Source organism: Myripristis murdjan, chromosome 11, assembly GCF_902150065.1.
Source record: "Myripristis murdjan chromosome 11, fMyrMur1.1, whole genome shotgun sequence".
NCBI lineage: Eukaryota > Metazoa > Chordata > Actinopteri > Holocentriformes > Holocentridae > Myripristis > Myripristis murdjan.
This window is the reverse complement of record NC_043990.1, coordinates 6,700,050-6,726,678: the sequence shown is the minus strand read 5'-3', so window position 1 is coordinate 6,726,678 and position 26,629 is coordinate 6,700,050. Positions and strand designations below refer to the sequence as shown.

Here is a 26,629-nt window from a genome sequence, read left to right as displayed (position 1 = left end):
GAGAGGACACTTGTAATATTAAAGTGATCTGGTTCAGGTTGTTTATGCAGCGCCACATCTCTGCTCTGTTTTTAATGATGTTTTTCTTTTCTTTTCTTTTTTTTTTTTTTAATCTCTGTCTTCCTCCAGAATACGATAGATACGTTGAACATGCAGGTGGACCAGTTTGAGAGCGAGGTGGAGTCTCTATCAGTCCAGACGCGGAAAAAGAAAGGAGACAAGGAGGTCAGTCTGCTCGACTCCCCCTCCTCCAGACCTCCTGTCCCGCTGTGATTTTCCTCTCTCCCCTCCTCCGTCTAGTTTCTTCACCTCTGTTATTTTTTTTTTTTTCTGTACTTGTCCATTCCCTAATCCCTCACATGTGTGACACCGGCTGGCTTGCCATTTGGCCTTCAGCTGCATCTTCCTCGTCTTCCATCGTCACCATCCCAGCCACTCTCCTCTCTCTCTCTCTCTCTCTCACTCTCTCTCTCTCTCTCTCTCTCTCTCTCTCTCTCTCTCTCTCTCTCTCTCTCTGTGGTAGAGGTCAGATAGCTTTTCCCCTCCATTTATCTTCTCTCCGTCCTGCTCACCACTTTTATTCAGCTCACTATAGCAAACTTTCATCCTGAACATTTTTTTAATTATTATTTTTTATTTTTATTTTTTTATTTTATTTATTTTTTTATTATATTTATTTTTATTTATTTTTTATTTTATTTTATTTTTTTTGCTTTCCTGACATTTCGTATCCCAGTTTTTGTTTTACTGTGCTGTATCGCCGTCACCTCTCATCTCTCTGATTCCATCTGAACGTGATATTATCGCCCTGTTTGTCTGCTGCCTGGATAGTGGACGATGTTTAAGTTAAATTAAACTTAACTCTCCATGTGGTGAGACATGACAGATGTGAAACCCACAAAAACAAACCAAAAAAAAAAATGAAGTGTGAGTTAAACAAAACAAAACAAAAAACAAATCAGATCCATTGTTTAACTGATGTAGCTGGTGTGAAATTAAATTAAATGTCAGTAAAAATGTATATTAAGTATTATAGACATTCAAATGATTCTTTGCAGGTTGTTTATTTAGTTTTCCAGCTCTCGGCAGGCGAACTGAAAACCTAATTTCAGGTGCTGAAGCTTTGGACCAAAAGTGGGGAAAAGGTCAACCGGCTATCTTGTGCTTAAACATGTTTTATAAATGAGTCAGCATCATTTTCTCCGTGCATAAAAACTCCTCCACCCTGCAGAGCGAGGAGGAACGGCGCTCCTGACGCTGGAAGAGCCGTTTTAGCTGAAGTAAGGCGTTTTTTTATTTAGTGACATACTTTTCTTCAATACTTAATCTCGGACATACATCTTCACTTGGCGAGTCCAGATTTAGCCGGCGCGGCGCAGAGGCACTCAGGCTCTCCCCGGTGGTGCCGAGCCGCACATCATCACCCCGAGCCGGGACTGTAAAGCGCTGATGTGAGGCCGCGTGAACATTTCGTTCTCCGATGTGTTTCATCAGTGCAGTTTTTAGTGGAACTGGACTACATGCGTGTTCAAGAGGTTTGTTTGATGCTGAAAGTCCCAGAATTCCCATCAAGCCCATTTTACATCACATACGAGGTTTCCCAAGTGCCTTAGAGGCTGTTTGAATCAGCCACAGAGAGGTAAAGTCACATATGGATATCAGACGTGGAGGTGTCCTGTAGCGTGACGATGGCTTGTGTTCTTTCAAAACTTGACTCTGGTTCTACTTCTCTACCCTTTTTTTTTTTTTTTTCGAAACCCCCCGCATCATGCACTGCCGCAGTCTAAACACACCGCCGTCATTTAAATGAATGGCAGGACTGACTTGTTTCCCACACTGTCTCATTCTGTGTGAACGCCTTGAGCCTTAATCCAGAAAATGCCCACGAAGCAGAACGTCGTGCTCTCATTCTGCCGTCGTGCCCGTGTATTTCCGTGCCCCTGTAGGGTTTTTAAAATGTGTTTATTTAACATTTTTTTTCCCCAACTTAACATCTTTAAACGCTTTCTTTCTTACTTCACTGATGAACTGAATTATTCATATTACTTTTTTTTACATTTGATGCACAGGAAAGGGTGATACATGTCGTCAGCACAAGTTGTCAGTAGGATTCAACCAACAGGGTGTTTGAATCCTGATACTAGTATTTTTAAACATCTGTAGTCACCGATAGCTAATACAGGGTGACCCAAAAAAAACGGGAATTTTTGAAGTGCGTATTGGCAGACATGAGCAAGTGGCAGCACAATTTTTAAAAAATGAAAATACCATCATTGTTTCTTAAATGGCATGTTTTCAGGTTTCAATTACTATGAATAAAATATTTTTTCTTCCGTCACTCTTGGTTTTATTGGATTGTTAAAAAGTTCCCGTTTTTTTGGGTCACCCTGTATTTCTGCTGCAGACATGAAATAAATTTCTAAGAAAAATCATGCTCAAAAATTATAATTTGCTATTTGTTTCCCCAGATTTTTTTCTTGTTAGGTTGGAAAGTCATTTTAAACAACATTTAGACCCTCACAGGCACAAAAACTACCTTGAAACCCAGTGTGATGAAATTCTTCTACATCAGTCAGCTAAATCAGGTTGAACCATCAGACCTGTTAATGATATCGTTTGTGGACGATACTGATATTTTGGCTGACTGATGTCGCTGCAAAACAAAATCCAAAATCCCTGCATCCCTTTGTTTCCGCCCTACAGAAGCAGGACCGCATCGAGGAGCTGAAGAGGTTCATCGAGAAGCATCGATACCACATCCGGATGCTGGAGACGATACTGAGGATGCTGGACAACGACTCAGTGCAGGTGGAGGCCATCAGGAAGATCAAGGTCCGTTCAGAACGAAGCAAACATTGTTTTTTTGTTCTTCCCACGACTTTTTGATATACAGCTTTGTTTTTAATAGGGTTACCATCCCCGATCACATTGTAGAAAGCTTTATATTAATATATATCTTCTGTGGAAATTTATACTAATACATATCTTCTGTGGAAATTCATTATACCTCAATGACATTTTTAGACTGCACACCATTTATATGTTTGTTAAATAATGTTTTATAATTAGGAAACCTCTTAAAATGCATCGTCACATGGTGTGAATACTAAGATCATTTTTATGTCTTTCTTCTGACTGGTTTATTCAGATAGTGGCAGTATGAAAGGTAGATTCACGGTGTAAATTAATGTACTTATTATTATTTTTTTTAATTCTTTGTTGTAAAGGATGATGTGGAGTACTATCTGGACTCGTCGCAGGATCCAGACTTTGAGGAGAACGAGTTTCTCTACGACGACCTGGACCTGGAGGACATCCGTGAGTCTGAACGAACATGAAATCACATGACAGTGACGTAACGGCCACTTTTATCAGAACTACCCACAGTGCAGTGAGTGCACACAGTTTCAGTGTGTGTGTGTGGCCCTGCTGGGAATCAAACCTCGAATTCAGTCTCAAGCTTCCCTGACGTCTTGGGCTTGTTTTGTCTCTGTTTGGATTTTGACTCAACTTTTCCTGCCTTTTCAGAAATACACTTGTTTCCATCTGGTCCTCTTTAATATTTTCTCCTCTGCACTCCAGTCAGTTTAAGGGATTATAGCTGTGTGTAACATGTAATGGTCCTACAATTTCTGTGTGTTGATTAGTCAAAATCCCACGAAGCAGTGAGTTTGATGTTGAAGTGTGTAGTACAGAGCTGCAGCCGACAGAGTTACATCTTCGCACTTTGTAACTGTGTGTTTTGAAAAGTGCTATACAAATAAAGTTATTATTATTATCTCTGTTGATCCTCAGGAAAATCCTAAATCCTTACAGTGGTGGAAAAAAGTTTTCGGACACCCCATGCATTTATGAAATATTGCATTAACAAATCACTCTTAGGTCTTCAAGTGCAATTTCTTTTAGTACAGTCACAGCCAAAATACTGATCAAATCCTAAAAAAAGCCATTAAAAACTTAAAATTGATTGGTTCCATAAAAATACATAAGAAATTTTGAGTATTGGGTCATTTTGGTACCAGTGATGAAGGTCGTTCTTTTTATTAAACGACACAGTTTTTGTTGCCAAGCTATAAAGCCAGCACATCTGAAAGTTATTCAGACACAAAAATGGCTAAAACAAGGAACCTAACGCAGGAAACACGCCTGAAGATAAAGATTACACTGTCAAGAATTTAGTTTTGTTAGTTTTCCTTGTAAACAATAAACAAAAAAATAGAATTTGTATTTGTTTGTATCTGTCGAATGCAGCCACACCTTTTGAAACACAAAAAAAGATTTTTCCACAAATACTTCATGATAATATTTGAGATTGTGTAAAATTTTAAGGGTGTCGGAAAACTTTTTTCCACCACTGTATTTATTTATTTATTTATCTAGCCACATGGAAAGACATGTACACTGTTGATTGCAGGTTTTAGCCTTGAATAGGAGTTAATCACTGCACCTTTACTCCCTTTGGACCGTGTCTCGTCTCAAATTGTAACCAAACTTGTGGACCTGACTCGGACTCGACACGGTGGTTTTGACTGCAGCTTCGAGTGTGAATCCCTGAACAGGAAGCGAGGCCTGCAGTGGCGACTCTGTTTTCCCTCTGAGCCGCTGGGCCTGAGCACTGAACCCCTCTGTTTTCCCTGCAGCCCAGTCGCTGGTCGCCACCTCCCCACCGGGACACTCGCACTTGGAGGACGAGATCTTCCAGCACTCGAGCAGCACGCCCACCTCCACCACCTCGTCTTCACCCATCCCCCCCTCGCCTGCCACTTGCACTACGGTAAGAAAACGTGTTTTAAACTCCGCACAGTTAATGATTAAAAAAAATGCTTTGCATGGCATTTAACTGTGAATGTGTGTTCTTGTTGTGGTCCAGTGTTGTTTTTGTGGTTGTTGTTGTTGTTATGTTAATGTTTTTGTTTTACTTCTCAGGAGAACTCGGAAGATGACAAGAAGAGGGGACGTTCGACAGACAGTGAAGTTAGTCAGGTGACTTTAAAACTTTTCCTCCTGCCCTCCAAATCCCTCCTCACCTCTCAATGATCATTTAAAAACCAGCTCAGCTCTCAGTAGAAACACAGTAAATATATAGTTAAGACAGGAAGGACTGTGTTTTGAGCTGCGACTGACGATTATTTTCATCGTGGATTTAATCTGTCAGTCACTTTTGCAATTAATTGGCTGGTTGTTTGGTCTATAAAATGTCAGAAAATAGTGGAAAATGTGGAACACAATTCTCCACCGCCCAAGATGACATCCTCAAATGTTGTGTTTTATTCCAATCGACAGTCTACAACCCAAAGATATTTAGTTTACTGTCATAGAGGACTGAAGAAACTAAAAGTACTCACATTTGGGAAGCTGAAATCAGAGGACATTTTCATTTGGACATTTTCTTCTTTAAAATGACTCAGTTCAGCCGATCGATTCTCAAAGTAGTTTGTGATTAATTTGATAGTGGGTCACTAATCGATTATTTGACTCATCTTTGCAGGTCTAGTCTATTTTATCACAGGAAGTATATCAGAATCAGAAATACTTTTATTGACCCCCAAGGAGAAATTGAGTAATTGCATACATCAGGGTTTCCGCTACATGTAATTGATAATTGGGAAAAATAAAAGCCACCACGCCTTCGGAATGATTTTTTTTTTTTTTTTTCATATGTTAAAACAATTTAAAGTATGGATATATATACACATATATATATATAGCCTATAATTGCGCACATATACTTACTATAATCAGAGTTTGAAATGATAATTTAAATGTCATGAAATACACCGCAATTAACTTTATATTGAAGAATGAACCCCGGAGTCATTCCACTGCTGCGCGCTTGCAGAGGGAGAGAAAAGGGCAAGAGAAAGGTACCTAAACAAGATTAATTTTAATCCATTTTTTTGTTCAAGCCTGTGAAAAGGACCCTAATGTTATCGTTTATGTTAACATTGTAGAGCCTATAATTTCAGCTATCACGGAATCGCGGAATTAGCCAAATAAAACGGAATCTATTTTTATCGCGGAATTTGACATAATTTGAATGAAATGCTGTTTTTGTGTGGAATATGAACGTATGTCTGGGAAAATTACGTGGAGGGAAGCAAATCTGGGTGGCACAATCCCTTCAGGTGTTTCACCTGCACCTGCACCACCAAGAAAAAACATTACAACACCTGCACCGGCACCGCGCGAGTCCAAAGGAAATTTCCAGCTACAGCAGCGCACTGACATAGATTGTGTAACAAAGTGAAGAGGTGCCACTCCGCTCTGTTTTCACTGGCTAATGGCAGCACACTGGCTTAGCTTGTCTATTCAGAGAAGAGGTATCACTTCGGCTTTATTTTTCAATCTGCATTATCACACGCATACTACTGCTCATTCATTGGTAGCTGAATTGTTAGGTCTGTTTGACAAATAATTTACATTTTTAAAACAAATAATAATTTAACATCTACTCCCTCAAGATAATTTATTATGTTCTACAACTCATAAACATACAGTAACACTACATACTGAGTATTTGAGCAACATATGTCCTCTGTGCTACAAAAGATCCATGGTAAAAATTATTGAAACTATTTAAAGTACATGATACCAGTGCTGTGAACTTGATGCCCTAACGGTTTTAAAACAAGTAAAACTTCATGTGTGCTAAAAATCTTTATTCCATCATTTTCATTGCACGTTATAGCTTCAGGGCTCTGATAGCAATCAGGGCCTAATCAGGGATGTTTAGGATCCTACAATTAAATCGCTACAATTAAAAAATGTTTAATTTGTTTAGGAAAAGAGCCACTTGCATCAGATGTTTTCATTAGTCATGTACGCGGTCGTCCTGATGAGCACTTCAGACGAGAATCTGTTGGAATTTAAAAAAAAAAAAAAAAAAAAGAAAGCTGTATGTTGTCAGCACAAGGGCTGATACCTTCTCACTTCCTTTCCAGTCGCCTGTGAAGAACGGCAACCCCTCCTCGTCGTTATCCTCCTCCTCCTCCTCCTCCTCTTCTTCCTCCGTCTCGGGACCGCCCTCATCCTCGTTGGTCTCTTTGGCGACCATTGCAGGGGGCGGCGGCGGCGGCGCTGGGGGCAACACTCTCCTGGGCAACATGGGGGGTCTCCTCTCCAACACCTCAGCTGGCAGCTATAGCAACGCCACCCAGCAGCCGCCGCACCCGTCAGCACAGCAACAGCAGGCCAAAAACTCAGTTAGCTCCTCCTCCTCAGCTCCTTCCATCACCAACCCCAGCCCCTCGAACAACAGCCACCCCACCTCCTCCTCCGGCTCCTCTCCCCCCAACGCCGGCGCCCCGGGGTCTCTCACTTCAAACTCCCAGCCTCAGCCGACGTTGGGGCCCTCGTCGGTGTCCAACAGCCTGGGCCTCGGCTTGGGTCTCTCCCTGGGGAAAGGTGCCATCTCTGGGCCCGGCTCCATCGCCACCAGCCAGATGTCGGGGGGCCTGGGCCTGTCGGGGATGCCGGCGTCCCTGAACACCATGGCGGGCCTCCTGTCGGGCTCCACCCCGGCGCCCTACGCTCAGGCGGCCGCCTCGGGCGCGGTCGGCAGCGGCCTGCCTGGCTCTCTGGGCGGCGTAATCACTACGACAACCAACAGCTCCGTGGGGCCCATCGGCGGCGGGAGCAGCACGGTCGGCGGGCCGACGTCCTCGACGGGGGGCCTGCTGGGCGCGGCGCCCGGCATGGGCGTAGTCGGTTCTGGGATCCTGGGCTTGGGGTCTGCTCAGTCGGGGTTGCCGGGTCCCTCCCTGGTAGCACCCAGCCCGGTCGGAGGCATGGCACCGGGCAGCGCAGTAGGAGTCATAGGGAGCAACGGAGGCAGCTCGGGGGCAGCAGGAGCAGCAGGGAGCGGCGTGTCGGGAGTCGGGGGAGGAAACTCGCTGCTCTCTGCCCGGCCGCCGAGCCGACAGAAGCAGAACGGTAGCACTAGTGAGTGTCCTGATTTCTCATATTTAGTTATATTTAGTCATATTTATGAACTCTTCAATTTTGGTATGAAGTACAAATAATACAAAATAAATGATGAACAGCCATAATGAGTCATCACAGGTCGAAATAAACAGAAAAAACAAGCCTGCACTCGATCATTTAAAGAGCAAAACCTTATTCAAGAAAGCACCCAATTTACAAATTGTTTGTAAATTATCAGTCTTCAGTAAAGCTATACATTTAAACATTGATGGGCGGTTTAAGAAATATTTAGGCAAGTACTTATTTCTGTTCTCGGACAAGGTTAAAGTTTTACATTCAAACAAAACATGATATTCATCTCCCAGGATGGCCGTCGTTACACAGGTTACAAAACCTTTCATTCCTTTCCAGACCCTTGTATCTACCTGTTATTTTAGGAAGTCTATTGTTAGAAGTTCGGAGGTGGAAGTGATCCAGTTATCCATATACTGCTGTTGCTGTACAATGAACAGTTTTAGACCCAGTCACTTACTTTATTAAATGTTTTTATACATTTAAACGATTGAAAATTGGACAGAAAGCCTATCAAACTGTTGTTGAGACACATTTAAGTGCATAGCTCATGATGTTGCAGATCCCGTTGTCATTTAACGTATTGGGTTACTTCTTGCTGTACGGGATAATTTAAAGCTCAGAGTGACATCACCTTGTCAAGAAACATGTTATTCCTGTCGTTTACTGAACAAAACATCTCAAGAAATTAAAGTGTACAAGTTTAAAATAGGATATAGAAGAGAAAAGAGCAGGCTCTTGTAGTGTGGTAGAGCACACTTTGTATTGTATGGGTAATTATTTCTGCCCTAACCAGCAGCTACAAACAGTGTGGCTGTATCTGTAATCTCAGTGTAGATAGATGTGACTGCAGATGCTGCTGTGTGCCTCAGTGGCTCCCCGGCAACATTTTTCCTGTCTTGACGGTCAGTTTGGATAAATTGTGCTGTTTCTCTGACATTCGGTTTGTCCTCCTGTCCGTCGCTGCAGGTTACAGTGCTGTGGTAGCAGACAGCACGCCAGACTCCGCCCTCAACAGTGCCAGCCAGTCACAAAGCTGCCAACCCTCATCTTTGACCTCCACAGCCAATCAGCCGTGAGTGTGATTTATTTATTTATTTTTTTAATAATATGGGAACGTGGGTCAAGGTTGGCTTTTTTTTACTTTTTTTTTTTACTTTTATTTTATTTTATATATTATTTATTTATATTATTTATTTATATATTTTTTATTTTATTTTACTTTTATTTTACTTTACACTTTTACACTACTTTACACTTTTATTTTACTTTTATTTTATTTTATTTTATTTTACTTTACACTTTGAATGGGAGTTGTTATTGTAACAAAAAGTAATTTCCCCCTGGGGATCAATAAAGTATTCTGATTCTGATTCTGATTCTGATGCTACAAAAAACTTCACACCAAGTTGGTCTCATCGTCCTCTCTCTCCGTCCTCTCTGGGTGGCTGTCACTCCCGTCTTTTGTCTTTTTCTCTGCCTCTCCTCCTCCTGCCCTTCTTCTTTTCCTCTCCCCCAGTAAGGACACTGGTTCCAGTTTACTCGGGTCTCTGAGTTTGTCTCCCAGCTCGCCCTCGCCGGCTTCTTACAGCGAGGCGAAAACGGCGGGCAGCGGCAGCCTGCTGAACGGGCCGCTGTCGTATTCGCAGGCCTCTGACATCATCAAGGTGTGAATATAACCCTGATACACTCACACAGGAGCAAACACACACACACACACACACACACACACACACACAGCTTCTCTCTCATTATCACATTTGCTTCCTGTAGGATTTCATAATTATGCAGATGATAAAGTCAACCACGCATCACTTTGCAAAATCACAACAATCAGAGTAAAATAAAATATTGCAATGAAATCAAGAGTAGGTTCACAATCAAAAAAATAGATTTGAGAGCAAAACGTCCATCAAAAAAATGTTTTATTGCAAGTAAAATCAAAAACTGTTGTTTGCACATCCAGGATGGGTTTGCAAATCTAAACCTTTTGTTTGTGAATCCAAAAGTTTTGTTTACACATTGAAAAGTTTTGCTCGCTGTTGAGCTGAATCTTGTGGGCGGGACCTGCGCTGAAAAGACACGTCTCGATTGGCCAGTCTCGATTAGAGAGGCAGCTTGACAGCATCCACAGTTATAATGTAATAAACAGTATCACTGCCACCTTGTGGACAGTGTGCATCATCTATACTGCACTGTAGCATTTTTGTAATTGCAGTGTTGATAGTTTTGCTCTTAAATGTGTTTTTTTAGTGCAGACCTATTCTGTTTGATGCATTGCATTAATAAAAAAAAACAAAAACAAATCACACTCCATATGAGAGGTTCATGCTGTGTTTCGCTCTGAAGTGCAAAACGAAGGCTCCCATAGTTTGGACGTGTGAAGACGTGGTGCTGCTGCTCTCAGTGCAGAAGCAGAGCGAGCGGAGGAGAAGAACTTGAAAAGCCTCCCGCACGGTTTAAATCACACGTATGAGAGCGCTTCTCCTTCCCTTTGAAATATGTTTTTAATTCAAAACATGGGCAAGAAGGTCTTTGTTTTTACGTGTTTCACAGAATAAACGGAGACCAAAGTTACATTCGTCTTCTTTGTGTTGCATTCGGTGGAAGCAGCTCTGGTCACGTTTTCGGTGGAAGATGACAACTTCCAGTTTTGTCTCGTGCTGAACTTTTAACAGGCAGCAGTTGAGACTCTCTGGAGTATTTTAAGAGAGAGATTGGTTGGATAAACTGCTATTGAAGGTATTGCAGAGCTATCTGAAGGTGTTTATCAAGACCGAGATTTCAGAGTTTATTTGGAGGCTTCCTATTCAGTGTTGTGTCCTTGTTTTGTTTTGGAATCGCTCCTCGGCTGATAGATTTTATGTCTGAGGTGTCTCGGGACGGCACCGCAACAAAGAAACAGTCCACAAATGAGGCAAAAGTGATTTCCGTGGCAGCGTCATCACCGGTGCGGGAACCTTGGTTCCACGATAGAAGGAAAGAACGATAAATGTGCGCGCACAGCTGGTAGACTCTGTTTTCCCATGATTCCCCTTGTCTGTCCACATCAGCCCCAGGAGCCTCTGAGCAGCCTGAAGTCCATGGCCGAGCGAGCAGCACTCAGCTCAGGGATGGAGGGAGACATGCCCTCCCTGCACCTCGCCACAGGTAACACACACACACACACACACACACACACACACACACGCAGAGCAGAAATAGGAGAGTTTTAGTTTAATGGAACAAAAAGTCAACTCGCCTCCAAATCTGAACGGCTTCTAAACCTGAAACCTGATGACATCATCGGCCCTGACTCACCTCCCGTCTCTCCTCAGACATCTTCCCCAGCACTGCGGCCCCCTCGGGGCCCCCATCGGCCCCCCAACCCTCACTGTCAGAGGTCAGCATCCCCCCGTCGTTGGGGGTTTGCCCGCTGGGGCCGGTGCCGCTCTCCAAAGACCAGATCTACCAACAGGCCATGGAGGAGTCGGCGTGGACGCACATGCCCCACCCCTCCGACTCCGAGAGGATCAGGTGTGTCCTGTGTGTTTTTTTGCCAAGGCTCATTTTCCTCCTTTCACAAGAAACCATTTGCTGCTGTTCGTTCTTGCTCCGTGTGAAAAAACAACTTTCACAGACTCCAAAATTGCCTGAGGCAGATAATCCATCACAAGTGTGTGTGGGTGTTTGTGTGTGTTTGTTTCATTTCCATCCTTTGCTAAACCTTTTATGCAGCGCTTTCATGCGGCTTGATCCTAATTAGCAGGTTTTCTGATACCCAGCTTGAAGCCAAAGGGTTTCCAACCAACTGCAGTAACCCTCTCTTCCATTTCCATCACCTTCCCCTCAATGGTCCTGTTTATCACTTCCCATTTATACTGGGAATTAAAATGTACTTGCTAGATTAGATTAGATTTCCCGGTAGTGATCCTGTGAGGGAGAAATTCAAACTGACAAATAGGAACCAGAATAGGAATGGGACACAATAGATGTGTATACATGTGTAGTGTCTTGAGTGTTATCTTAACGAGGAAAAACATGTTAATGAGAGGAGGATCTGCCTGATGACGTTTGGACGAGGTCCGGCTTGCGTTGTGCTCAGATCTCCGTCAGGTGTAGCCTCAGTCTGAGCTCACATTCATGAGAAAAATATCCGCCCACATTGGATTAACACCTGCTAATTACATACATGCCTTTGTTCCTTCCATTGTTTCCTACTTACACTGTTTTTGTGTGGCTGTGTGTGGACGTCACAGGCAGTACCTGATGAGGAACCCGTGCCCCACCCTGCCTTTCCACCACCAGGTGCCACCGCCCCACTCCGACTCGGTCGAGTTTTACCAGAGGCTTTCCACGGAAACCCTCTTCTTCATCTTCTACTACCTGGAGGTACGCGAGTGTGTGTGTGTGTGTGTGTGTGTGTGTGTGTGTGTGTGTGTGTGATTACTGATCGCTAAAAGTCTGAGATTGTTTGGTGCCTAAAGCAGAAATTCACCCTAAAGCACTTGAACACTGTTATAAAAAAAAACTATTGGCATTTCTGGCTGATATAATGCCACACACATACACATCTTTTGACATTTGACATGTAAGTCAATGTAACAAACACATAAATAACTATATACATAAAACAGGATCCTCAAACTCAAAGTAATTAATAAATAAATCTGGAGCTGAGCATCACACTAACTGTAAAAGATTGTGCATGTAAAATAACTCAGTGCATTCGAGCTCTTTGTTTATTTTTTGTTTATTTTTTGACCTTCCTCAGATTGGGTAATTCCAGTTGATATAAAGGAGGAAACGAAATTTGCATTTGCTGTGTTGTGTGGATTATTGGTTCCACTTCCTTCAGCCTGTATAAGCCTGTTCTGTTCCAAGTGATGAGGCCGGCTGATCTCCTCCCTCTGACTTTCTCCTTCCCTCCTTTGTCTGTCCTCTCCCCCCTGCAGGGCACCAAGGCCCAGTATCTGGCAGCCAAGGCCCTGAAGAAGCAGTCGTGGAGGTTCCACACCAAGTACATGATGTGGTTCCAGAGGCACGAGGAACCCAAGACCATTACTGATGAGTTTGAGCAGGTCAGCTGCAGCTCTGTGGCCTCTTGATGACAAACGTCAGGGCCGAATTATTATTATTATCTGTAAACTTTAGCTAAAGATGTTCCTCAGACTTTGATAGTTTTGAATCTGGGCCTGTAGTTGTTAAATCTGTTTAGACAAATAGAAACAAACACAAAAAAACAGCCCCTTTAGATGGGAGTTTACTTTATATGATGTTACTGTTACTGTTTCAGAGCGGTTTCATAACACAGTGCCAATTTCACCAATAGATTTCCAGTCTACAAAACTACAGAAAATGAAAAAAGAAATATATATGGGCAGTTAAAATCATTTTTAATGGTGTTAGCAGATGAATCACACACACATCTATCCAAAGATTCAAACATGCACCTTTTTTTTCCCCTCGTGTTGGCTGCTCTGAAGGGCAGCGAGAGGAAACCGTTTCAAAATTACAAACTCAAATTGGAAACCCCGTAAAGTGACGTTACTGAATTGCACACAGCTCGCTTATTTTTATACCAAAAGGAAACAAACAAGGGCTGAGAGTAGAAAAAGAGATTTTGGACGCCCAGAAGTGCACGAAAACTCCCCAGATGGATCAGCAGCTACCAAAAGTGCTGAGATAGTTTCTCCAATGAAACCAAAACTAATTAGTTTGAGCAGTTTGGGGTATTTTAGGGGAGTTTGAGGTAAATGTTTGAGGCCTTGGTGGTACATTTGGGAAGCTGTTTGAGCCTTTTATTGCCTTCCTTCCTCTTTAAAAACGCCTCCTCCATCTCCTTCCGTCTCAGGGAACATACATTTACTTTGACTACGAGAAATGGGGCCAGCGGAAGAAGGAAGGATTCACGTTCGAGTACCGGTACCTCGAGGACCGAGACCTCCAGTGACCCGCAGACAGACACACACACACGCAGACGGACGGACGGACGGACGGACGGACAGACGGCAGAGAAAGCGAGCGAGGGACAGACGGAGAACGAGCGAAGCAGTAAAACGGAGGGTGGACGAACTGTTGACATTCCTGGATGTGACCTCAACGCGTCAGGGGGGGGAGGAGCCGTTCGGCCGGAGGGGGGGCCGGGTTGCAAAGACTTGAAGTCGCGGCACAGCGTCACACGTTTCAGACCCCCTTCCCTCTCGCCCTCCCGTTTCCCCCCTCCCCGACCCCGGCAGTGATACCGCCTCACACACCACCCTGCCCCCCCCTCCTCTCCTCCTCCTCCTCCTCCTCTCCAGCCCTCCATCATCAGGCCTTTTTTGTTTTCCATTTTCATCCAAGCTGTTTATATTCTCTTGCCTCAACTTGAACGCTCTTTAAAAGACAAAAAAAAAAAAACACAAGCCCTTTCTGTTTTTTTCGGCAGATATAAAATGATAAAAAAAAAAAACCAAGCAAAAAAAAAAATTATCCAGACTATCATGTGCTCTTTCCCTATGTGTTATCCTGTTATGTTTGCTTTAAAAAAGAAAAAAAAGAGAAAGAAAACACACACACACTTCCATGTTGCCTCTTTTTGCCCCCCCTGAGAACCAAAGATGATTGGTTATCGTACCATTTAAACCCCGCCCCCATTTTTGAACTGGCAGCGTGGCAGACCAATGAAAACCTAGAGTGGCTGCCAGTGTAGAGACCCCGCCCACAACCCCTAAATCTGTCCTGCATACCGGATTTGTCAAGTAATTCTTGTTGGGGTGGAGCGATGAAACAAGCAGCCAAACCAAATAGATCCAACCAAACTGATTCAACATGAGTGTTTCCCTGCAGCTGCATTTGTGATCCGAGTATGCAAAACTTTTTTTTTTTTTTTTTTAGGAGGTTGGGAAACCCCTCCTCAGCCAAGCACCACGGGTGTATTTTGGCTCTTTAGTGTGTTTGCCACCCACTCGGGCACCGATTTTGGGAGGAAGCGGTGGATAAATAAATGAAGCGCCGCGGCTCCCACGCTACAAGGGCTCGACTGAGGATTAAGGCCTCAGAAACCGAGTCGCACAGTTAAACTGCCTCTGGTATGCGGCAGCCCCACCTTGACCCGACCCCGGCTGACCCGGCTCGCTGCAGCCGGCCCCGACGCCCCACCAGGGGGGAGAAGATCCCTACCACACACCAGCCGAGTGTGGGCGCACGTCGGCTGTGTCTGGTAACGTCGCCTCCTCGGGCCGACCGTCTTCACGCTTCACCTGATCTGTCCCAAAAAAAAAAAAAAAAAAAAAAACGAAACCCGCTCGGCTCGTGAAGCGGTGAACGCGGTCGGTCAGCTGTGAGGATTTACCAGCCACTGTGGCCTTTAGAGAAAAATTTCCTTCCTACCCTCCCTCCTTCCATCCATCCATCCATCCTTCCATCCATCCAAAGTGGAAAACCATCAGCTATGATTTTATTCTGTCTTCTCCACCAGCCGCTTCACCCGGTCAGCGTCGCTACAAGGCGGGTTTTGAGACGTTTTTAAAGCAACGGGGTCACACTTGAAAAATAATATATATATAAAAATCTATATATTTCAGTATTTAATATCACGGCGGGCGGAAGCTTTTTCGCTCCTGTGGCCGTCGACCCGCGTCTGAACAGCTTCGTTCCTTTAACGTCACATTTCTACATGAGGATAACACATGGTCCGTCTGAGCGCCATGGATTGTTTTGTAAAAAAAAAAATAAATAAATGAAAAAACGAGTGGGATTTTTTCAATTTACCAGCAACAAACTGTGGCTGTTGGATGTCCGGACCCCCTCCACCTCCACCTCCTCTCGCTCACACACCTCTCCCCTCTCCCCCCTCCTCTCTGCGGTCACTTCCTGTCGCCGTGCTGAGCGGCACCAACACCAGCACCGCTGCCCACCTCTCCTCTGTTCTCTAGCCTGCTAGTGAATGTTTACACACCGAGGGTTTTGACCAAGCCAGTTGGGCCCACAACAGACGTATACTGCCCAGTTGTTATTATTATCGTTATCATTATTATTATTATTATTATTATTATTAATGACAAGTCATGATTTTGGTTTCCTCGCCCGGCCCCCGCCTCCTGACCTCTGCCGCCGACCCACAGCCGCTTTTCGACGACGTTACAACCCAAACTCACACCCAAGTTTTGCTTCCATTTCCGTGCTCTCTCTCTCTTTCTCTCTCTCTGTCTCTCTCTGTCTGTCTCTCTCTCTCTCTCTCCTTCTCCTTCTTCTTCTTCTCTCTCAGCCGGCCAGCCTCCCTCCTCTCTTCATGCCAGGTAGATATTTCCTTTTTTCTCAGGAAGTGTTTGATAGATCATTTTACGAGGAAATGTATCCGCCAGCAGCTCCCATCACCACAGCACAAAGAAAAAAAAAAAAATCTAAATAATCTCTCCCACAGATAAGATTTTCACCAAAATTACTTTCTTTTTTTGCTTTTAAATTTCATTTTGAAGTAAGTAAAGCATTTCCCCCTGTCTTTAATGAATAATGGCCCTTTCATTTCATAAAGGCTTTTTGTTTTTTTAAATAAATATTATCCTCCAATGTTTGGAGTAGCGCCTGGAAGAGAGACCATCTTTATATTTTGTATTTGTTGAGTTGATCGTGTTAGACTGTGTGTTGTTTTTCCCCCTGAGAGCTGGGGAACGCATTTTAAACAAAGAGGAGAACGAGACCCCCGGTTCTTTTTAAATAATAAAAAAAAAAATTAAACAAAAAAAAAAAAAAATCATTACCTTCTCAACAGGAGTGTGGGGTGTTTTTATAACCTGACAGACACGTACACCTGTTCACCTGACTGACAGTCCTGCTTTCTGACGTTTCGTTTACTCTTTTTGGCGAGCGGACGGGATGAGAGGTCAATCCGAGAGCCGAAATGTGAATCTCTCTCTGCCCCCCTTGACAAAGTGTTGTATAGACTCTCTTTTTTTTTTTCAACCTCTCCTTTTTTTGTTTGTCGTTGTTGTCGTCAGGACAGCATGGAATAATGACACTTGCAAAGTGGAGCTGAGAAAAAAAAACACAAAAAAAAAAACAAAGTAAATAATGACATAACCATGAATAAAGGATTGTAAAATATTAATAAAAGAATTACTTTTCAGAAAACCTGTGGTCCTGTCTTGTTTTGTGTGTCGGTAATGGAATATTTCATAGTTTGAATTTAATCATTTCAAATCAGTGTGATAAATCTGCATAAGTAGAATGGGATTCAACAGATTACAGCCACTGGAGATGAAAATGAAAGGCAGGCAGGAGCGGCAAACAAGAAACTGAAGCTTCAGGGTGAGAGAAGAAGGTATGTGACTTTAGAGAGCAACAGGATATTTATGTTTATTTGATTTATTAATTTATTTTGTCATGAAAAGGAGTAGTGATGATAATGACTGTGTGTAGAAAATTCCATTATTCTACAATTCATGAAATGTGTCAAACTGCTGCAAGGTATTCAGTTTATTTAGTAAAAAAGAAAAAAAAATGACACATTTGTCACTCAGTCAGTCTCTGGAATAAATCAGTTTATAAAAGTGTGGCTGTTTTGTCGAGCCTGGACCCGGTTCTGTAGAAAAGAGCTGAAAAGGCTTTAAAGGGGCAGGGAGTGATCTGTGAGCTTTGCTGCCCTCTGCTGGTGAGCAGTGGGAACTGCACCACCAACAGGTCCAGTGTGCTGTTGTCATTTTGCTGAATAAAATAAAATAAAAGTCGCTGTGACACAGAGAGCAGCTTCACCTGGAGAAAGCAGCCTGCAGCCCACAGCCAATCAGCACGGAGGAGCAGGGCTCTCCGCTTCAGGATTGGCTGATTGGCTTCTTTTTGTTTATTTATTTATTCATTTATTTATTTGACAGCCTCATTAGTTGCCTCGCCGTGAAGCTTCTTGGGCACCAAGTCACTGCACCGAGAACAGGATTTAATCTGCTTCTTGTGTTTGGAAAGAAAGACACGCAAGGACGACAGCAGGTACATTTCATATCATATCGATTCAAAGCTATCGATATCCAGTATCCTCCAGTGATCGGGAGGAAAGTGGGTGAAAATGTGAGCGCGGTAGTTTGCATTTCAACGTGACTTTCTGCTGATTGGTAATTAACGCGTCACCGATGCCACATTTTCTGTTGTCTGCTCTGTGCGCGCCTGTGTGTGTGTGTGTGTGTGTGTGTGTGTGAGAGAGAGAGAGAGAGAGAGAGAGAGAGAGAGAGAGAGAGAGAGAGAGAGAGAGAGAGAGAGAGAGAGAGACTGTGGCTTCATTGTTGAGGCTCCGTGTATTAAAAAGCCCGTGTGTTTCGCTCCTCATGTGGACAGCAGTTGATCCGGGGCGCTGCTCTCTCCTCTCCGTCTCCTCAAAGGGGGAAAATAGTGACGATCAACATCTTCTCTCCAGAGCCTCTGCGTAAAACCAGGTATCTGTCTGTCTGTCTGCCTGTCTGTCACACACACACACACACACACACACACACAGCACCTATAGCCTGTACAAACCCTGCAGGCACATACAACAGAAATCTATGTGTGACAGGATATACAGCTGATGTGTGATCAATCAGTCAGATTTTATTTGTGTAGCACTTTTCATACCAATACATGTAACACAAAGTGCTTCACACAGTAAAACAATAAAATAATAATAATAATAATAATAATAATAAAAAGAAATATCACACCGGCACCCAAATAAATAATAACTGTCATTAATTTGCAATGAGAAAACACCAGCTAAGACCAATAAGAGACAGATAAAACTCAAAACAGCAAAATAAAACTAGTAATAAAATGAATAAGATATGAAAAACAAGATAAATAATTAATTGAATGAATAAATAAATAAATAAAAACTCCAAACAGTAGATAAAAAGTAAATGAATGCTGAAGAGTACAAGATGAAATGATAAAATAGTAAAAGAGAGGACATGAATAAAACGAGTGTAGCAGAAACAACAGAGAAAATAAAAGGTTAGACCAACAGGGCAAACAGGCTAAAAATACAGAAATAAATATATTAAATAAGTGAATAGAATTCAATAATAATAATAATAATAATAAAAAAAAAATACACTGGTGGTGTGAGTCTAAATCAGGCTAAGTGGTGAGATTAAAATTAACAATTCATACATGGGTTAACAAGTTATAATGAGTTAAATTATGGTTAAATTAAATTCATTACTTTGCCAAGGACCCCCCTAGAGCGTTCTTAAGGCCCCCCGGGGGTCCCTGGACCCCAGTCTGAACCCCACTGGTCTAAATCAGGTTGTGTTTTGTAAAAAGAGGCTGCAGCCACAGATTATCTGCAGCTGAACGATCACACTGTAAAGTTATTAATTTCCTGTAAATTAACGAGTCCCACTGGAGGCTGTGGAAGAGCATTGTGGGAAATGTAGGAAATCAAGGCAAGGGGAGAGTCGGTGCACGAGTAAAAGAGAGTCACATGTAATCACAAAATAAATAACTGCAACTTTTCCAGCACGAGCAGAAATGTGAATGTGTTGCCTCCCAAAAGCATTCAGTACAGATCGGTACATCTGATGCTGATGCTCTTATATTTACTCTGCTCTCCTCTCTAAGCTGAAGAGGTCTGATGATCACAGAGCAGCATCTCAAATAAAGTCATGTGCAAATTTTGCCTGCTTTCCTTGGAAGAGAGTTGGCAGCAGTGATTGTTATTGCGAAGCTTGTTTGTTGGCGTGTTTGTGGATTCAGCTCGCCTGTGACGCCGCCTCAGCGCAGCGGAGCGGCCACACACTGCCACTGTTTGAACTCCAATCATTTACCAGCCAGTTAGCGGTGTTACTCAGGCCTGGAGCGGCACCCGGAGTGAAAATCCCCCCGGCTGGACCGACACCTTCCAGTTGGCTGTGAGGGAGCCGCGGCTCCACCGGGCTTTTCTTCCACCTTCAGCAGATGGGACGCATGGCAACATCCCACTGCTGCCCAGACATGACAGCAAAACAATATGTTTCATTTATGCCTCCTGAAGCTGCCACTCACAAAAACTGACACTGTTTCCATAGAAAGTGAATAATTATCACCTCGATCAGATGAACAAATTATACATTTAATTATCTTTTTGAAAGATAAGCAAATTAATTAATCACACGATGTGTCACCCAGCCGTCTCCTGCACACACACACACACACACACACACTGACTCATCCTCCACACACTGATTTCACCTCCACTAATTGATTAAACTGTAGTCACAGCTGAGGAGAGGCTGAGGGGCTTCCCAGTCATTCCTGCAGGCCGAGTCACCGTCAGACATGTGTTTGAGATTTCCAGCTGGAAGTCAAAGTTTGGCAGAGTTGTCCGTTTTCGTCTCTGTTCGCTTCCTGGGAGAATTTAAGAGCTGACAGGAACGGACTCGTGCGCGCTCCTCGCTCCAAACCTGCAGCTTCGGCTTTCATGATGCTGCTATCAAACCTCTCTGGCAGCCATCTTGGTGTTAGGGTTAGGGTTAGGGTTAGTGTTTTCGAATAGATTTGCATGCAGACACACTCGGAAACGCCACTCAAATTTGCTTAATATGCTTTCTAGTCTCGCTCGCTGAAGATCATTCATCGAAAACTGAGTGATAACTGTTGCTTTTACATGAAGCTGACATTGCTGGCCATTATTGCCCATGACTGCCAGTGGTTAGGGACCAGTATATGTCCAGTAGGGCGTGGAGACCCGGTGGAACGCCACAGGTTTGGACAAAAATGTAGAAATTATGTTCGGGTTCGGGTTGTGTCTGCGTCATTTTAGTGAAAAATGATGGAGCTGCTGTCTGTTCTGGGCAACGTCCAGTGTAGTGCTGCAGTTTACATGAGGACCCTGAAGGCAACACGTGGGCTTCGTAACGATGGAGGACGAGTAAGATCTGGTGCTCGGGTCAGGTTTGGACAAAATCACGCGTCCCGATCCGCTCTCTGATGTCCAGCTGTAATCTGTAAACACGATGAGCCCACTGAAATTTTAATTTACACCCACAAGTCCAAACTGGGAGGGACTGGACAGCCAGTGTTGGGAGAAATGCATCACCCAGTAACACGTTAAGTAATCAGATTACTCTCCCTGCTATCACAGTGATGGTAGGGCTCATGTTTTAATTCACAGTGACCGGTCCAATAAAAACAAAGTCCTTTGGAAAAGTGAAGAGGATCTTTTAATATCGTTCTGAAAACTGGTACAATCCCGATGAGATTATTTTTGAAAGAAGCTGATAAATCTCATGATGAAGCTTCACTCCGACCTTTCTTCAAATGTTAGATTCACTTTCAGTTCGGTTTCCGTTCGTTTTCACGGCACATGAGCAATTTCGTTTTTGCTTTAACCTGAAAATGACCAGTTTCACTTGTTTCCATCGTTAAAAGGGAATTAAATTATCATTAAATAATAATCATAAAAAGGTGAATCTTAATTTTTCTCCACATTTTAATTTCATTCTAATTCGTTTTGTAGCGCACCTTGTAGTCTTTCTTTTCTTCAAATATTCAATTTATTTTTATTTCATTTTAACGTTTTCCAGCCATCTTTTTAATTTAGTTTTAACACGGCAGGGAGTGGGAGAGACGACAGAGCGGCAGTGAAAGAAAAGGACTCGGGAGATGAGGGGGAAAAAAAGGAGGGAAAAGGTAAGTAGACAGAGAGAGAGAGAAAGGAAACCTGAGAAGGTGGAGGTGAAGAGAGGAAATTATGGAGCAGCAGAGACGGGAGAGGCGGTGAAAAACGAGGCGTCTGGAAAATGAAGATGGAGAGGAAGGGGGAGGAAAAGACAGAGAGAGAGAGAGAAAGAGATGTAGAGAGAGGCTGGTCAAGCAGACGACAAGAAAGAAGGGAGAGGCGGTGGGTGAAGGAGAGGAGAGGGCTGGGTGGAAACGGAGAGAGAGGGGGAGGGGCGCTGGGGCCGGGCTGCCTGCGACGAGTGAGGGTCCACTCTCTCTCTCTCTCTCTCTCTCTCTCTCTCTCTCTCTGTCTCTCTCGCTCGCCCTGGGATTACTGAGGCCAGCAGGGGGAGGGGAGCCGCCACACACACAGCTCAGGGCTGAGTGATGGACAGTCACTACATGGGGGATCTTATGCATACTGTGTGTGTGTGTGTGTGTGTGTGTGTGTGTGTGTGTGTGTGTGTAAATGGCAGCGATCACGAGGTGAGAGCGGAGGCCGCTTCATGTCTGTTTATTATTTCAACTCAGTCGAAGGCAGAGACGCCTAAACAGACGACAGCGTGCTCAGGCTTGTGGAAGCTCATCTCAGTCACGTTTGCTTTTTTTTAATGGCTTAAATCACCAAAAGTGACATTTTTTCCAACATAAATCAAACATATTTTCATCTGTTGTTTGTGCAGATTGTGAATTCTGTTAAAAAATAAAGGAAAATCCAGTCCAGTGATCTCATCAAATGCCTGAGACGGGTCAAAGTTGAAAATCCTGCTCTTTCTCCTGTTCACCTTCAAATCTCTGCCCTCTTTTGTTGTCTTGAGCTGGTCGAAAGAATTGTTGTTTCCTCTGTGTAGAGTCTGTATTATTCACACTAAACACCATTATAACCTTTATTGGTAACACTTTACAATAAGAGTACAACAATTAACGTTAGTTAACGTTAGTTAATGCCGTAATGGTTAATTAACTGTTAGTTAAGGATTATTATGGCATTTACTAATGTTAATAATATCTACAATAACCCTTAAATAACATATAAATTAATACCTTAGCATGAACAGCATTAGTACATGATTCTTAGACACATTAGTTAACGGTTAGTTAACTGTTACTTAATGTTTAGGCCTATTACAGCATTAACTAACGTTAATTGTTGTATTCTTATTGTAAAGTGTTACCCATTTATTTATTCTTCACATTTACAGGAGTGTGAGGTGATTCATTTAAAAGATGCAGCACTTCTCCTCAAGAAGTCTATTTTATGAAAATACTAAAAAATAATGGATTTTTTAAATTTTGCTTTATTTAATATAATTTTACTCTTCATTAATTACACAGTGTAAACACTTTTACCCTCATTTTGTGCTGTTAATCCTTTAATAGGATTCACTTGGATGTTAGATTCTTTTTAAAAAAAAAAAAAAAAATGTTTAAGTCTATCAGTCAACCCGTGTGGGTGGGACTTTGATTTTTTCTGTTGCTGCAGTTTGAGTCTCTCCTCTGTCACTGCTCATGTGAACTTCCCCCGTTCTTCTTCTTCTGTTCACTCCAAATAAACCAGAAACATAAAACTCATCACTTCCTGTGCAGCAGAGGCACCAGACGCCGAGTCTTTACATCAGACGGCAGAAAAGTTTCCTGAAGTGGATCCAGGCTGAATCTCTGTGGTGTTATGTCAGAGAGAGAGAGAGAGAAAAGAGCAAAGTGGACGTGTGTGTATAGGACAGTGTGTGTTATCAGTGTTGCTGCCGCTGTTTCTTATTGAGACGTCGGCTGTCGCTGTAAAACACCCCTGATGTCGGTGAACGGCCTTTCACCGGCTTCAAAAAAAAAAAAACCCGAATAAAAAGAGAGGCCTACATCCATTGTGTGAAACCTGGCTCTTTTGATGTGGCTGCCCGTGCGGCGCTGGAGAAAGGACACTGATAAAGGCTCCTTTGTCTCCGGTCAGCAGCCAGGGAGAAATCTCAAGATAATTTGGCCGTACAGGAGGGGGAGTAAACAGAGAGAGGGAGAGAGAAACCAAACAAGAGGCAGACAGAGTGCCGGGACGAGAGAGGAAAGGAGGATAAGTGGGAGAGAGATGAAAGACAGGAGGAAAAAGGAGGCGGAAGAGAGAGGAGAAAGAGAGCTGACGGAGAGGGAGAGAGGAGGAGGAGGAGGAGGAAGAGGGAGAGAGGTGGCTGTCTAAAGGTCAGCTTTAAATTGGCTCTTGGGGAGCTGCTTCCATGGAAAAGGCTTTGAAGATTAAAGCGGTCCCAGGCTGTGGAGAAAGCAGAGGAACACTGGATTTCACTATTAATGAACCCCACTAACTGTTTTCTCTCTGTCTCTGTCTCCTTCCTGCTTCCTCTCCTCCTTCTCTTCCTCTTTCACCTTCTCTCTCTCTCTCGCTGCTTCATCTCCCTCTCATGCCCGATCTCGCCTTCTTCCTCCTCCTTTCCCATCACTCTCTCTCATGTTTTGTCCTTCACTTTCCTCTTATCTTTCTCTTTTGCCTATGTTGTCTTCTCGTTTTTTTCCCCACCTTTTTCCTTACACTTTTCACTTCCTCTCCTTTAACTTTCATGGTTTCTTTTTCTCTTTTTTTGGCAAGTGACTTTCCTTTTTCGCCCTTTCTTTGGCACAACCTCTATCGCCGCGTCTCTCCTGTTGTCTCTTTTCTTTTTTGCCCCATTTTCTCTTTTATCCTTTTTATGTTGCCCGTCTTACGTGTCTTCCTTGAACTGCACGTTTGTCTCGCGTCTCTTTTCATGCTCTATCTCATCTTTGACCTCATTTGGTTTGCATCACTTTTTTATTTTTTTATCGCCACATCACCGTCTCTCATTGTCTCTCAATTTTGCCCCATCTCTCCTTCCCCTTGTCTTTCTTTCTCTTCATCTCTTCTTCTTCCTCCCAGACACCAGCTGATATGAGCAGAGAGGGAATCAGTGCATCGGTGGTAGTGCATTAAAAACACAAAGGCCTCATCCTGGTAAGAGACGCTGCATCTCTTCATGTGCAGGTTCCACCTCTGACAGCCGTGGACGTGCAGGAAAAGAGTCTTTGGGGTCTTTTCTTCCAGGGCGACAGAGGAGGAGGAGGAGGGATGGTGCCCAGCATGGGACGGCTCAGCCACCGCCGGCAGGACGGCTGCATCACGCCGTCCCTGGACCGCCGCCACCTGATCATGACAAACATCCGCCGGCGGCTCTGCAGTCCGGCTCCACCGTGTGAAGGGAAGACAGAAATGAAGAAGGACATCACAGTAAATGTCCAGTTCTCCTGTCGATTCATCTCTTGGGCAATCAGTGGAACAATTATCAATATTGATATATTATTGACGTTCACTGATAGATCCCATTGGGTCACTCAGAACATTTACATGCACACTCATTTCCCACCATTACTCCGAATATGACAATATTCCTAATTTGATCTGAGTCATGCAAACAGCATATTCTGAATCAGGCCTTTTTCCAACTGTAGTATTTTCAGACTAACCCATGTGGAATACACCGATATTATTTTTATTATTATTATTATTATTTTAGGAGTTTTCTGTAGTCGTCTGTGCAGCACATTGGGAATATGCTCAGCTGTGTGCATTTTAAACAAACCAACCAGCCAGCAGTGTCTAGGGAAGAGGAGTGTGCACAAAAGAAGAGTCACACATTTCCGGTCAGAAAGGGAAACACCTACTTTTAGATCTGATGAAAGACTTGGGTTTTTCCATATGTGCAGAAATCACAAGGCCGAGCGTTTCGATAAGAAAAGGAGGAGGTTGAATGAGCGACAGAGGGAAGCTGTCGAAGTACGCATCAGCCGTGTGAACAGATTAGCAGGAATATTGACTTTTTCAGAATGAGGGCAAAAAACAGAATATTTTGTGCATTTTGTGCATAGTCGCTGAGATTTTTTGAGCCGTAACGACGTAAATCAGCCGTGGACTGACACAGAGAGAAAGATGTCTGCACGATGATGTCAATTTTGTGCTAAAAACAGAAAACACGGAGCTTTTTTTTAATGTTTTCTTGGAACATATTGAGCTGTATTTTAACAATCTAAGTGCACATATTTCTCACATATTTTTAGATTCCCAAAGCTACTCGGCATACCTCAGACAAATTACATCATATATTTATTTAATACGTCCCCTTATATGTCTGTTTCCAAGAATATCCAACAGAGGTCTCACACATGTGCAACCCTTTGGTTATTGGTGATTGATTCCTGTGTTTGCAAAACCATACTGTATAACTGATATTAAAAATGTACCTAAACCTTGTTTGTGTTTTTGTGTTAAGAGATTTAACTTGATCAATATCATCAAAATTCAAATACATGAGGTGAGAAATGGCTCCTTCCTCTTCCAGCCCTCTTGGATTTCTCTCATGTCTCAGTCGGAGTGTGTTTGGTTTTGTGGTTTTGAGTCAAAGTTGACTTTTAAAATTTGGACTACAGACCCTCATTTCTCCTCTCTGAGTGTGTCAGCACCACAGGCGGTAAACATCGCGGGTGACAAAAAAAACACGAGATATTTGACACTTGCCTCAGCAGCGAGGTAGTACATGTGATTTGAATGTGAATGGAGGTGTGAAGCCCGGCGTGTGTTTCTCTAATCGGCCCCGCCTCCGAGCGTCTCTACACCCCAGGGAGCAATTTGAGGCTCGACTCGGGGAGACAGCACCCTCCTCTTTAGCACCAATTATTAAACACATTAAGGGAAACCAAATTAATGAAAAAATGCAGGGAAACTCCTGAGTCGGTGCTGTGCAGCTCAGCTGAACGCAGCGTCTCCGTTCCAAACCAAACACTTTAATGAGCGGTCTGCTGCTTGTGGCTCTTCAAACCGCATTCATAACGAGCCTCTGATTAACAGGAGGAGTTGGCTCATTTGTAAAAGATTATTTTATGGCGTTTGTCGTGTATTAACCAGCGGACAGCACAAAGACAGAGGGAGGATGAGGGAGAAAGGAAAGGCTAAACTGATCTTTTTATATCTTTAAGTGTGTTTACTCTGTTCAACACC

General features: G+C 43.3%; 1 protein-coding gene and 1 long non-coding RNA gene across 2 annotated transcripts in view; both read left to right on the top strand.

Moving 5' to 3' along the window:
- Positions 1-17,007, top strand: part of LOC115367659 (CCR4-NOT transcription complex subunit 3-like) — a 37,894-nt gene extending 20,887 nt beyond the window's left edge. The window contains exons 7-19 of the mRNA XM_030063503.1: positions 130-225; positions 2,704-2,832; positions 3,228-3,318; positions 4,641-4,774; positions 4,927-4,983; positions 6,942-7,941; positions 8,965-9,070; positions 9,515-9,662; positions 11,049-11,145; positions 11,313-11,511; positions 12,234-12,366; positions 12,930-13,055; positions 13,829-17,007. Coding sequence (XP_029919363.1) covers positions 130-225; positions 2,704-2,832; positions 3,228-3,318; positions 4,641-4,774; positions 4,927-4,983; positions 6,942-7,941; positions 8,965-9,070; positions 9,515-9,662; positions 11,049-11,145; positions 11,313-11,511; positions 12,234-12,366; positions 12,930-13,055; positions 13,829-13,927 — 2,415 coding nt within the window. The 3' untranslated portion in view covers positions 13,928-17,007. The remainder of the gene's footprint in view (positions 1-129; positions 226-2,703; positions 2,833-3,227; positions 3,319-4,640; positions 4,775-4,926; positions 4,984-6,941; positions 7,942-8,964; positions 9,071-9,514; positions 9,663-11,048; positions 11,146-11,312; positions 11,512-12,233; positions 12,367-12,929; positions 13,056-13,828) is intronic.
- Positions 17,008-17,697: 690 nt separating this feature from the next.
- On the top strand, positions 17,698-25,967 carry LOC115368035 (uncharacterized). The gene is made up of 4 exons (XR_003928975.1): positions 17,698-17,940; positions 18,283-18,380; positions 24,518-24,592; positions 24,683-25,967. It is a non-coding gene; the product is annotated as an uncharacterized LOC115368035 (long non-coding RNA).
- The last annotated feature ends 662 nt before the right edge of the window (positions 25,968-26,629 follow it).